The 13,464-nt window shown below is 36.8% G+C and overlaps 1 protein-coding gene and 1 pseudogene across 1 annotated transcript; both read right to left on the reverse strand.

Annotated features, from left to right (window-relative positions):
* Window positions 1-27: 27 nt before the first annotated feature.
* LOC140768046 (putative germin-like protein 9-2) lies at window positions 28-2,067 on the reverse strand (annotated as a pseudogene).
* Window positions 2,068-5,059: 2,992 nt separating this feature from the next.
* Window positions 5,060-13,290, reverse strand: LOC140768370 (kinesin-like protein KIN-5C). Its single transcript, XM_073108626.1, has 23 exons — window positions 12,562-13,290; window positions 12,255-12,384; window positions 11,247-11,405; window positions 10,740-11,089; window positions 10,522-10,660; window positions 10,250-10,347; window positions 10,003-10,159; window positions 8,864-8,933; window positions 8,708-8,784; window positions 8,306-8,359; window positions 8,132-8,212; window positions 7,947-8,058; window positions 7,790-7,876; window positions 7,526-7,701; window positions 7,257-7,418; window positions 7,063-7,170; window positions 6,801-6,959; window positions 6,625-6,708; window positions 6,342-6,547; window positions 6,135-6,236; window positions 5,913-6,022; window positions 5,646-5,797; window positions 5,060-5,519 (listed from the first exon to the last, which is right to left on the reverse strand). The coding sequence occupies exons 1-23, from the start codon at window positions 12,618-12,620 to the stop codon at window positions 5,328-5,330; spliced, it is 3,024 nt and encodes a 1,007-aa protein (XP_072964727.1). The 5' UTR covers window positions 12,621-13,290; the 3' UTR covers window positions 5,060-5,327.
* Between the last annotated feature and the right edge of the window lie 174 nt (window positions 13,291-13,464).

Below are 13,464 nucleotides of genomic sequence, written 5' to 3' on the forward strand. Positions count from 1 at the left end.
ATCTTGTCTGTTGAGATTACTTCACTTTACCAGTTAATCTACATGAATCCTGAGAATAGTAACTTAATCACCATGCTGGTTTAGGGTCTGAATGCAGCAGGTAGAGATGCTCAGTGATAGGTGAACTGTTCTGCCGTTCAGTTATTGAAAAAAATTGGCAAACGCTATAGGATTTTCTCATGCATACAATGCTAAGAGAAAAGATGATCTCATTTGATACAGAGGATAGATTAAAGCAAGTATTCTTCAACACAAAAGGAAATTTATAATGACACCGGCCACCTGTGAATTTTCATTTCGTACCATCAAATGGTCTGCACGCAAATTGTATTGATCACCACTTTCACTCTGGAAAAAGTTAAAAATTCCACTAGCCTGCTCAAGCTTTCTCTTTATTCCCTATACTCACTTGGAGAGGTTCCGATGTCAAGGAAAGGGAGGAAAACTGAACAACAATGCTTCAATCAGATTCAATTGTTTCTGTTATTGAAAATGAATTCAAAGGTAGAATGATTGTTTATTAAGGACTAAATATTATCAATAAACATGGAAATAAATGCTCTCCACAAATATAACTTTAGTATCAATTTTTCGGTGCCAGATCTGAATTGTGTTAGAGAAAATAAAAAAAGTAAAAAGGAATAAAATCAGATGGTTAGACTTTTGCAACAGTCAGATAAAGATACATATATCTCTTAAATAAATTTGTCGTTCACTTGTTGCGATTGAAAATTATGAAGAGAATATATTTTTAGAATACAAGACCTTGAAAATTAGGAAAGGAATATGTTCTCGCAACCGGTAAAATTAAACTTTAATATAAATAAGAGTTAATTATAACATCAAGCATTAAAGTATTTAGAATTATTCAAAACAATGGCATCTTATTCTATTTATAAAAAATGAAAGAACACTAACTCAAATGTGCCGGTGGGTTAGATAACTAAAATTTAGTTATAGTTATATAACTAAAAAGTAGTTATAGTAGTTGAATAACTAAAAAATAGTTATAGTAGTTGAATAACTAAAAAGTAGTTAAAATCATAAAAAGATAACGTAAATTAAATATCTACTCATAAAATTATTTATTTTAAAATTATATAATAAAAATATTAATATTTCTGACAAATTATACCTAATATCAGTCTTAAAAGATTTCGCGAGGATACGATCGTCGATCCCAGTTGTGAACACAGTTCCGGGTAGGGATACAGTCCCAGCATTAGCCCTTCCAAAGGCGGAAATGGCGAGTGCCGGGCTCTGGCTGCTGCAGAACTGGTGGTGAACAAGTCCCTTGGGGAATATGAACATGTCTCCAGGTTGCAGTGTCTTACTGTACAGCTTATTTGCAGTGTCGACATACCCCACTTCCAAAATTCCCTGGAGGAGGAATAGAAGCTCAGCAGAGCGAGGATGGGTGGGAGGGGAATTGACACTGCCAGAAGGATAAGTGAGAATCGCATAAGAGACACCTTGATCAATGAGAGCTAGGGATTCTTTCCTGGTAGCTTCCAAGACTGTGAAGGCAATTGGTGTGCCTGAATTGACCAAACTCCGCATGCCGGTGTAGCCATGTAGGTGAAGAAGTTGCCATCAACAGCTGAGGAGTTGGCTGGAACGTTCAGAGCTAGGGTTTCTTCCTGTGTAGAAGCCTGCATCATCAAGGTACTAATATGTATAATTAGGTTGGTGGAATATCTTGCCGTAGCCTAATAATCTGCTGATATGGTGGCCAGCTGAAGGGAAATATGTATGATATTCTTTCGTTTCATCTGGAGTTACAATTAATGGTGGGTTCTTCCTACTGGAGTACCAACAAGGCAAACAAAAGAAAACATGTAACTACTTGACCATCTGTGGTACCTGCCATCATTGTTTACAGTTGACACCACCCTATAACTGTAGATTGCAAAAGAGCAATCTTTTGAGTCCTAGGAAACATCAATTCTACTTTCAAGTGATTATAGATATAAGAAATAACATAAAGAAACAAATAATCGAGCTAATTTTGAATGAGAAATGCCAAGAGAAGTCCAGATAGATATGGGCAATCAGTAAACGAATATCCTGAATAGACCTTCATACCTTTGATCTCACAGTGAAATTGAGCTTTAATTCTTTCCAAGATGCTATTTCACATGAACTAGTCGAGCACAATTCTTTCCAAGATGCTGTTTCACAATGAAATTGAAATTCACGCTATGTTGGTCTGTCTGTCTGTCTTACCTTCTGGGTGAGGAGAGACGAGCCCTGTATGCACTCCCACAGATAGCTATACAAAATGCTGTGTAATTAATCTTATTCACGGTGCATTTGATAGCAGAAGTTTTTTACTTCCATTTCTCCCTTATTCATGCAATCCCCTCTTTGCAATGAATCTGAGGTTCTATACCTTTTCTTCTGAGATAAGAAGAAAGCTCATAAAATACGGATTAAAAATAGGGTGTGAATATCAATAATACCATGGAAATGAATAATTCAATACAACGTTACGAATAAAAGAGATACTAAAGACACATTTAATTATATATCATGCAGTTATCGAAACATCCCAGTGACAGACAAATCAACGGGGTCACACTAGCAAAACCTCTTTCATGTTTCTCTTCCGCAATTAAACAAACATCTCTTGGGCAACTTTGGCTAAAGATAAAAGTCTCAATCCACTGACCATCATATTCCATAGGAAAAGTGTGATATATACGAGATTGTTCCAATGCGTAGGCAGTCGGTAGTGAGCAGTGAGAATAATCTACTTTCTTGAGAAGAGTGTAAAGTGGCATCCCAAAGTTTCATGCAAGTGGTAGGTTGGGCTTCTACTTTATACCAGCTTTATTGTTTATTTTGAGTAAGAGAAGAGGCACGGGGAAAAAAAATAATAGAATGACAGTTTATAGTTATGGGAACTAGATGGAAACCAGCTCTTCTTTTGATTTTGGTTCTTGTTTCAGTTTTTCATGTAGCGCAATCTAATGGCGCTAAAGATTCAGGTATTTTTCTTCTGTTGCTCTTGGCTCTCTGCTTTGTTTTGTTTTTTCTTCTTCTTGTTTCCATCTCTATGACCCCTTTTAAAAGTTGGTGCTGAGGCTTGGGATTTTAGATTTGGTAGTTGTCGTGCTAAGTTTTGAATCTTTTAATCAATTCTAGATATATTGAGATTTTAGATTTGATTGGTCTCCTCTCTTTGTTGGTAGTTGTCATGCTAAGTTTTGAATCTTTTAATCAATTCTCTATATATATATATATAATATCATAAGAACATATGTTTTTTTATTGTATGCAGCTGTGATTTCATTTTCTTTTTTTCGGCGTCTGTGAGAAAAGATGTTATGAATAGTTGTAGAAATGAATTTATTCAATATATTTTATGACAGCTTAAGATAATCTCTCGGAAGATATACTAGATGCTTCACCTCCAATTCTCATTTCTCTCGTAGCAACTCCAACCCCGGCTCTAACGCTCCAAATATGGAGCTAAAAATAGAGTAAGAGCTCCATATATATTAAAATAATAATATAATATATATTATTATATTATTTATTTTAAATTACTTAATATGTTATATTAGTGTTATTATTTTTTAATAAAAAATATATGGTTAGAAAATTCTTATCGAGATTTTTAAAATAAGATTAATATTTAGTTTCAAAAGTAATTTTAAATTACTAATTTTTTAATTAAACGTATCGAAATAACCTTATACGAAATAAACATTACATGTCATTAACTAAAAATATTAAAATTATATTACATAAAATAAGCAGAAATTAACCGAACATAATAAAAACAATAGATATTTAATATTCTAGTAAGTCATCTCCGTAGCTACTGGTTCCGGTTTCATTTTTAATGTATTTCATGTTTGATGTATTTCATATCTAATATATTTTAATATTTAATATTTATATTTGGAATAATTTTGAGTAATTATATTTTAGGACACATAATTTATTAGACTCATTTTTATAAATAATAAAAAATTGAAAATTTAAATTAACTCAAAAATAATTTAATATTAGACTCATTTTAAAGGTCTCGATGAGACTTTTCCAATGGTATTATTTTTGTTAAACACCGATTAGTAAAATTAATGATATACTCAGTTTAACTAATTAAATTATTTAATAAAGAATATAAATGAAATTAAAATTATTGAATGTAATAATTATTGGGTAATTTTAGTATTTCAAAAATTTGAAATGACAAATGGAGTTAGGCTCAATTTCCCCACTATTACTGGCTCTAAATTTGGAGTTAGTTTTAGAGCCCCATTAGAGCTCAACTGGGCACCAAATTTAGAATTTGAAGTCCGGTTGGAGTTGCTTCGAAACTTTACTGCAAAGCTTGGAGTATTCATCACAAAAGTTATTTTATTTTCCTATGGTTCTCTTGTAGCGAACATACAAGAAACAACTAGGAAACACAGTATAGTCATCAGAAGATCATCCGGCCACCGCGGCGGCAGCAGTGGTGGAGGCGGCCATGGGTCAAGTACAGCCGGCGGCCGTGGTGGTTCAACTGAGAATGGTGGTGGTGGAGGTTCTGATAGCAACCCCTCAGTACCTGGATGGACAGTTCCATTGGTAGCAGGAGGTGGTGCTAATTACAGAAATAATGGTGGCCGCCACAACCATAGGAACAAGGGAAGTAGAAGGTCCAGTTTCTCCTTCCCTGTCACTATGGCTGCCACCTTGCTTGGAGCTGCCCTTTTGGCTAATATATAGTCGAGTTTATGTATGTTTACATACAAGAGAGTCTATGTTAGTCCTGTGTTCTCTGTTGGACTTTTATATGTTTTGTTTTCAACTACACTATAGTGACTTGTAATAAGAGGTTTTATTTTCTTTAGTGGACCACACCTGCAAAGATATTGATTGCAACCATTAATACTATTTTTCTGCTCATTCTCATAATAAAAACATTTTCACTTATTACCTTGTCTACCTTGCATGCAAAAACTTCATACCAGCTGCGATACTGCTTTCGTTATTAGATCATGCATGTGACGTATCTGAGGCTTATCACTCATGAGATGTAACCGATGAAGAATGAAAGAAAAACTATCGCAAATTACAATAGTGTTGCTTCAAAGAATCAACAAACACTGCACTCTAATCACCGTTGCTCCCTTCCCTCCCACACCAACTTAATACAAAGGCAAAGCCACGGGGGAGCTAAGATAGCTCGCCCCTCTCAAAATACTAGTGGATACAATAAGATTACAGTACAAATGAACCAGCCAAGATAAAAAAAAAACACAACTGCAGAGAACTCTAGCTTCTTTGGTGCATCAGTGAGGGCACTTGGGCATTGCTATCTATGGGCATCAATTTAGTTGAATAAGTGGCGAACGTGGTATCAGGGATGGTTTGGGCTCCTTGCTAGATTCATAAGGATGGTTTTCCCGGAACTCTTCCAGTAGGGATTCCAATGGCATGGCTCGGAGGGACTCGATTGAGCCTTTGCTTGGAACATCCGGTTCAGACCTGACAGGGGTCTCTCCAGTTGGTTCATAGTCCTAGATTTTTTTTTTGTTTGTTTGTTAGATTTGCTTAGAACAAAATGCTCTTCATCAAAATTGCGACAAGCTTCAAAGTTGAAACACTGTAGAAAAAAGGAACGTAGCAGCGAAGATGATACTCACCATGTAGCTGTGTTGGAAGGCATTCTCTGCATGCCTGTTAATATCTGTGGTCTGAGTCGTGTGTTGCTCTTCTAGTTGTCTTAAGGTGGCAGAGTGAGCCTCGACCGCTGACACCACTCCTGACGTAGAGTTTCGCTCGTAATCCAACACATCTAAAATAAAAAATTAAATTGAAAGAAGAATTATTCTTGAGATTCAAGAACCAGAGAATTCTATGGAAGATATGGTTTGCATAGGAAAGAGATTTTAAGAGGGAAGATATCTCACTCTCAAAGTGTTGGAGAATGTCCTTGCTAGTGTTGGCTAGATCACATTCCGCTGCACTGCGGGCTGCGGCAACCTCATTATCATGCTGTTCATTAGTCTCAATCACACTCCTGCACCAGAAATCATACACATGTTATGTAATCATGTAATGAAGAAAAAGGAAGATGACTATATCACGGAAGAAAACAAAGATTAGCAGGAATGCCAACAGTCAGCGCTTGCCTAATAAGTTCCTCCATTTCAGCAACTTGTTTGCTGCACATATCACTGACGGTTGCATGTGTCTTCTTCCATTGTTGGGAAGCAGCATCAACCGTGTTTGTACTGACACATTTAACATCAAATGTGGTAAGCAACATGACGGTTAGAATTTGGCAACCACAAAAGTCAGACATGGAGAAAATATGGACGAAATAACTGAAAACAGACCATTGTTGGAGAAGGAGTTCCATGCGACAATGTTTTGCTGCAGAAAAATCAGAACCATCCTTTGAATCATGTTCTGCCTGCTTGGAGAATTCTTCCCATTTCCTCTTTGCATCATGTGTGACACCATCCATCACTGCTGCATGCTCATCTAGAAATGCCTTATTCACCAGAGCAGTATCACCCAAACCATTGAGTCGCACATCAACCTGCAACAAAATCACAAAATATCTCAAAAAGAGCAATAATAAAAGCACAGATGATATAGTGAAGCACCGGGACTGACCAACTCTTTCTGTCGACGCATGTGATTGGACACTAAGCTGGTTATGCCTGCTAGAAGCTTTTCTTCTTCAGATCTTGATTGTTCCTGAAAAGAGTACTCAAATATCAGATCTACAAAGAAAATCTGCTAAGAAGAAACCTATGACCTCACATGAGAATTAGATCATGAAAATTCACCTCATATGCCTTCTGGAAATCAGCAAGGCTCTGCACATGGGTTTCATGAACATGACTTGAGTGGTTCTGAAAGTTCATACTTTCTTCCATAAGCTTATCAAGCAGCCCAAGAATAGAACCTGACATCTCCTTTGTCCTAGCCAAGCTAGTACGGAACCTCTGAATGATTTACAGCAGGAAAGTTACATGACCAGACGAATAAAAGAAAATCAAGGTTTATCATTAATTCATATAATGATGGGTAATAAGAGATAGAACAAACCTCACGTAAATCTTGAGTGAAATTAGCAATTTCTCCTCGGTGAGTAGATAACATAGTTTGCAAATCGCCAAAAACCAGATTTGTTTCTGCTTCCCCCAAAGCAAGTAACTGTGCGAAAGCGAGAAGTTTATGAAAATGATGTAAAGTGGCATATCTAGATGAACTGACGAACTTAAATAATCAAAACCACTCGCCTGATCAACAGAACAGCAATTGGTAGAAGCCATGGAAGATATTTCCTCTAAGTTAGCATCAGTGCTTGCTTTGTGCAACCGCACCACATTTTGGATTGCTTCTATATGTGAACTATACAAGGCTTTTGAAGCTAGCACTTTCTTCTTCAGCTCTAATACTGCCTAAATGTAGCATATCATACGATTAAGAAGACGGCAACAGTGTTTAAGGTTTGAATTCATATGTTAAAAACCAAGTAAACAGCATTAGGCCCCTGTTAGCTAGTTACCTTGTCATGGAAATCAAGACAAGATTGGCATAGTTCCTCAACAGAGTTGAGGTGTTTGTTTTGTTGATCCATGGATGCAACAACTGTGTTGCACAGAACTCCCAACTTTGCTGCAAGATCAACTTGGAAACTGTTCACTACAGATCTATTTGCAGAACTCAGTTTGTCTTCTCTAGCTGTTACATTATACTTAGATGTGAGAGAATGATGGAATTTATAACTGCTGTAGGAAATAGAATCAATAACTAACACTGTAAATTTTACCTAATTTAGAGAATAGTGAAGCATTATCTCGAATAGATTTTTCCAAGTCAGATCGCAGAACACAGGCTTGATGGGCCAAAGCATTCTCTGCCAACCATATATAAGTGTTACAAACCAGTGACAGCTTTCCAGATAATAGAATAATTATAACACAAACCAGCTTTCTTCTGTTCTAAAATAATGAAGTCTTTCTCCTTAAGATTATATTGGGCCTGCTTCAAGTCCTCCTTTGAAGTAGCTAGTAGCTTACTTGTGTGCTCCAAGAATTTCTGCACAGCAGAATTTCAAGAAAGATCCATAATAGATCATGTAAGGTTACTAGATGGATTGATGCAACATTACCTCTGAAGCATCAAGCTTTTTACTTAGGTCAGAAGAATGTTGAAGCTCTGCATCGTACTTTTGTTGTAAATCCTCAATTCGCTGTTGAAGTAATAAAGATTGGAAACTCAAAGTTAGAAAAAAGTAGGAGCAGCATATTAAATATTTCAAAGGCATTCAAAAAATCTTCCTGACCTTTTGGTTTGTTTCTAACAAAGATCCCATTTGTTCAATTTGTTCTGACATTGCCTTCAAAACATTAGATAGCATTATAACAATGATTCAGTAAAAAGCATACATATAAATCTTGCAACATAGCAGAATAGAGACAAACTGGCAATCCTTCAAGTTTATGTGAACTCCAAATAGTGTTCTTGTGTACTACAAATGACACCCAAGAAGTTCCAGAGGGAGGTGCGAAGAAAAGGACTATTGACACTTTAAAAAGAATTTTAACAATATCCAGAATTTAGATTTTATTCTATGGTATAGCTGTATCAAATCTGTGAGATGTGAAATACATCATTAAAAGAAAGTTACTTTAAATGGATATGCAGGGTATATCTTGTTTTATTGAACCAAAAGAACTTGTCTTACCTTTCTATCACTCTCCTCCTGATAGTATCTTTCTTTTGGTATGTATACTCCTACTTTTTCTCGAGCAGCATACACCTCTGAAAAGAAATAATAGTTGCTAGTCCATCCAAATTTTACTGTGAGATAAAGATGATCACACAGTGTATATGTACTGACCTGCTTTAAGCCGATCAATTTCTCCATAGAGATCTTTTATTAAAGTGGATTTCATCATTTTCTGATTTACCTGAAATTTTGTGTTACAGAAGAAAGATCAAGTTAAATTGGTCGCTTATGCTAAATAATAGTACATGGATATAGCATCATGATCATAATCTACAACAAAATATAATTACATGAAAAAATTATACATACACATCTAGTAAATAAAGGAATCTCTACAGCCAGGAAATAATCTGTTATGCTAACGAAGAAAGTAAAAAATTGTGTTTATTTTCTTACTAATATGTTTCTTAGTATAATTTATTTCATGTCAAGCCTAGGAATATGAATTGGGACAGTGTGTATGTCAACAGAAATAGATCTGAAAGGTGTACTGGTACTGATCTATCATATGGTAGTAAAGTGAAAGAAAAGGTAGTACTGTAAAAAATATACAAGTATACTGGTCAAATTATTGTATCATCTCCGGTGCTACCGATCGACATAACTAGCAACAGGGAGTTACAAGTCCGCATGACACTCCATTGGCTTACATTTGTGCAAAGTAAAGTTGCACTGGTCTATACAAGTTGGCACAGATAGGTATAACTGAATACACTAGGTACAATAAGAGTACCACATACTTCCTTATATTGCTACAAATACTGGTCTGAGGTTTCGTCTAAAACCAAGATGTTTCACCAAAATGTTTTGCATTTTGATTCAATCCGATCTGAAACTACTGTCAAAACTAGCACCCAACAGAAACAATCCTAATAACAATTTTCTAATGTATATTATAAATTCTAAGCTGGATTTGACTTGAATCCAACTTGTACCTAATCGATAACAATCTCATTATTTAAATGATATTAAATTTTGTGTGACGCATTGAAAAATAAGATAAAGAAGACTATTTATCAAAAGAAGTCCAAAACTGATACAACGAAACTATAACCAAAACCGACCGAAACGTATCATTTTTTAACCAAGCCCAAAATCAAAACTTCAAACTATAGCTCCAAGTGCAACCCAGAAAAGGAGATATAAGTGGAACAAATAAAATGCTTCCATTATTGATACAGACTTGGAAGTTGCAAGAAAACAGTATAGATTATGTGTATATAGTCAAGCAACTAAGAAAGAAAGGGCACCTCAGGCCTGTTTTTAATATTTTTTGCCCTGTGAGCATAATCCAGTGTACTAAGGGTTTCCTCAAGGCAGTGTACAGAAGGAGAAACTGTAGCAATAATGCATGTCTTTGTCCTCCCACCCAATGAATCACGGAGTAACCGTGTAAGCTTGCTGTCCCTGTAAATTAAGGAAAGAAGGGTCAGTAAAAACAAAAACAAAAACAGATAATTGCAAATGTAATTTTATAGATAGGTTCCCTGTTCAAACCTGTAAGGTATGTGCCCAAGGTGCTCCACCAGAGCAGTAATAACACGCCCCAAAGTAAGCAAACTTTTATTTATCTCACCAGCTTCTCTTGCGCGACCCTTTGGAGAAAAATAACAAGCATAATTGGAAGGTGGATTAAATGCATAGATTGTAACAGGTATTTATATGCATAGTTTCTGCATTACATCACAAGAATACTACTGAAAAAAGCATGAAGGAACAGAAGCCAACGAGAAGCTGCAGAAAAAAAAAGTTGGAGAGATGAGTAATACCTCTCTGGCACCTGAACGAGAAATATTCTCAGAACCAGCAAGGTCAACCAGGTTAAGCTTCCCACACTTTATTAGCTCTTCGCCTTCTGGAGTTGCCTCTTTAATGTGAATGGTTATAGAAAAGAGAGAGTGTGACCGACTGAAATTACAACAGGAAAATCACATAAGTATAATTGAATTACTGAATACATGCTGCATCATTAAAAAAAATGTGATACCTTGATTGTTTGTTCAATAAAGTCTCTGCTGTCCGACGTTTAGCAGAACCCCTCTCTAGAAGAGAGAATATTTCGTCTGCACTCGTAACTATTTCCTCCTCTAAACCTCTTACCAGCACACCTCCTTTACCATCCTCCATCAGAGGTAAAGGCTTTTTCTGCCGATCCTCTAAAGCAATTTTTGATAACTCTTCTGGAGCAAGCAAATCAGTGATTTCTTCATTATACAACTCGAGAAATGTAACCTTAACGCTGTACTCAGCATTTTGGCCTTCTAATGTGTCAAAAATCTGTTTCACAGCTCTGGGTATCACACCAGCATCTGCAGGTAATTGACCCTTAGGTCCATTCTGCAAGCACAATTTCAAAAACATCAACAGTTAGCATGTTTACAGTAGTGCAAATTTTCTAAGGGGCATTAAATTCAGCTGATAATAAACTACCATTACCACAAATTACAGACTCACATAATACAAGAAGCCCTTCAAATAAAGAGTAGCGACTTGCCTTTGCTCTTCTGCATTCACCTTCCATAGTGTAGGTTTTCCCTGTACCAGTCTGTCCATAAGCAAATATGGTACAATTAAAACCCTCCAAAACCTCATTTACAATTGGGATTACAGCTTGATCATAGAGATCTTTCTGTTTGGCTGAGGGACCGAAGACCTGTATCAAGAAAATTTATTCCAAGAATAAGATGAGTAAAAATGTGCTTCTGTTGTCGGTTAGTAGTTTTTATTATAGTTTCCAAATGAAGATGAGCCTTTGGGCTTTCATTCAAAAAACATGAGCTTCAACATTGATGTTGTGGAAGCATATAACTTCCGTGTCAAACAAGAGAATACCCTGAGTAAAATAAATGATGCTGAAGAAAATAAAATCAATGGAAGCACAAAATGTGGAAAAAATGAAGCAAGTTATGATTTGTTTTGTTGAAGCATTTCGTATCATTCATTCGAATAACTTGTTGCCAAGAAGGCATATCACCGTCTAGCATGCAATAGGTGCAAACTATAGACCTCTATAAGGTGTGCTGCACAAAATCCTAGCTCCAAACTTCTGACAGAATGGAGTAGCCAATAATTTGCAAACTAGTAAAGCCAGATTGCACATGAAATACCCAAAAGACATTGTTCTACAAATCGATCCAAATGTTCATGTTATCTGAGACGTTGAACCTGGCCAAATATAAACACCGTCAGTTTGAGAGTAAATCATTAGTATTAATCCGTGGAGCCATACTTGCTTCTCACTAGGAGTTAAAGAAACAAATATATTATTAAGACGTCCTCATGGAGATAGGGCTATTAATCGGATACCTACACAAAAGCATCTGGCATATACTGAATTAGACCAATTTAGTAACCAAAACCAAATCTCACTAAAGAGCTTTGTGCAGTGAAATTTCCTCTCGTCAAATCACTTCCGGGTAACGAAAATGACCAACAGAATTCACGAATTGGCATGAAATTAGAAAATGAAAGCAAACTAGCACTTCAATTGCAAGAACCTTACCTTATCGAATGTGAAAATCCTATCTATTTGTTTCCCGGCGATTGTCTGTGAGACAGCGACCTCTCTCTGGTACTCATTGCAGGTGATGACCTGGGGCGCATTATTTCGAAGCTCGTCGTCGTTAAATGGCCTAGAAAGGGGGGGAAAACCATTATAGATCGCTTCACAGTGCCAGATCTGTGGCTTCCAAAACCCTAAATAGAACCTCGATACCAATATCAAGATAACAATCCAAAGTCGACAGATTCGGGAAAGCAATCTAGAAACCATAGCCCTAGATGAGGAAAGTCCTTAACGATCTTGGTACCTGCACCGTAGTAGGACTTGGACGTTGACGGCCTTCTCCTTCTCCTGGCGAGATCCCATCTCCGAGGAAGCAAAGCGCGAGGGAAAGCAAGGGAAGGGGCAAACCGCGAAGCTCCGTCAATGGCGGAGGGGCGAAAGGAAAGGGAAAAGGCTGATGAATGATGATCTCTCTCTCTCCCTCTCTCTCACTCTCTTTTTTTCTCTCTCCTCGAATGGGGGTTCATTTTGTTGTCGTTCGGAGGGAGAGCGGGATACCAAAATGATTTCAAATTTCCCCCGAATCTCGATGAAATCGGAAGGTGAACTACCGTTGGATCGTGGGGATCCTAGCGAGTATATTGGATTATAATAGTAAAGCTAGCGTAGACCGTCCGGTGGAGATGATGTTGTTTTTTGTCGAATTTTGAACGTAATGGGCCTGATCGGGCTTCCGACTGGCCCACACTATTTGGGTAGTTGGGCTGGAAACGCCAAGGTGGGTCCGATAAAATAAGAAGCTCAAACTCCCGCTCATCAGAACCTTTAGGATTAGGCTCTACGAGTTCCGTGCACATTTATCTCTCGTTAATGTGTGCCAGAAGCAGAAAAATCTTTTACGCTGGAATGCTCCGTCGCTATCAACGGCACCTAAGAAGACTGGAACGTCTCTAACGAGATACGGAAGGACTGGGAGACTGACTCATCACTCACTGTCATCTTGTAAATTTGGACTAATAGCAACAAAAAACAATTTGTTTGTTAGTGAACTTTACTGAAACAATTCTTATGTTAAAATCCCATGTGTGATCTTACTTAAAAATTTGTAGGTGCTTATTGAGTGCATATATAATTTTACAATAGAGTGCTCACAATGTGTGATCTTACTTAAAGCTTAGATAAAATCTAAAGTCTGAACCTATCATAT

This window comes from Typha angustifolia, chromosome 10 (genome assembly GCF_048772165.1).
Source record: "Typha angustifolia cultivar Huaian chromosome 10, ASM4877216v1, whole genome shotgun sequence".
NCBI classification, from domain to species: Eukaryota; Viridiplantae; Streptophyta; class Magnoliopsida; order Poales; family Typhaceae; genus Typha; species Typha angustifolia.

Coding starts and splice junctions, on each gene's coding strand:
- LOC140768370 (XM_073108626.1), bottom strand. CDS start 12,620: ATGGGATCTCGCCAGGAGAAGGAGAAGGCCGTCAACGTCCAAGTCCTA. Junction 10,348..10,521: donor CTCGTTCAGGTGCCAGAGAG/GTATTACTCATC, acceptor TTTTCTCCAAAG/GGTCGCGCAAGAGAAGCTGG. Junction 7,702..7,789: donor TTCACTATTCTCTAAATTAG/GTAAAATTTACA, acceptor ATAATGTAACAG/CTAGAGAAGACAAACTGAGT.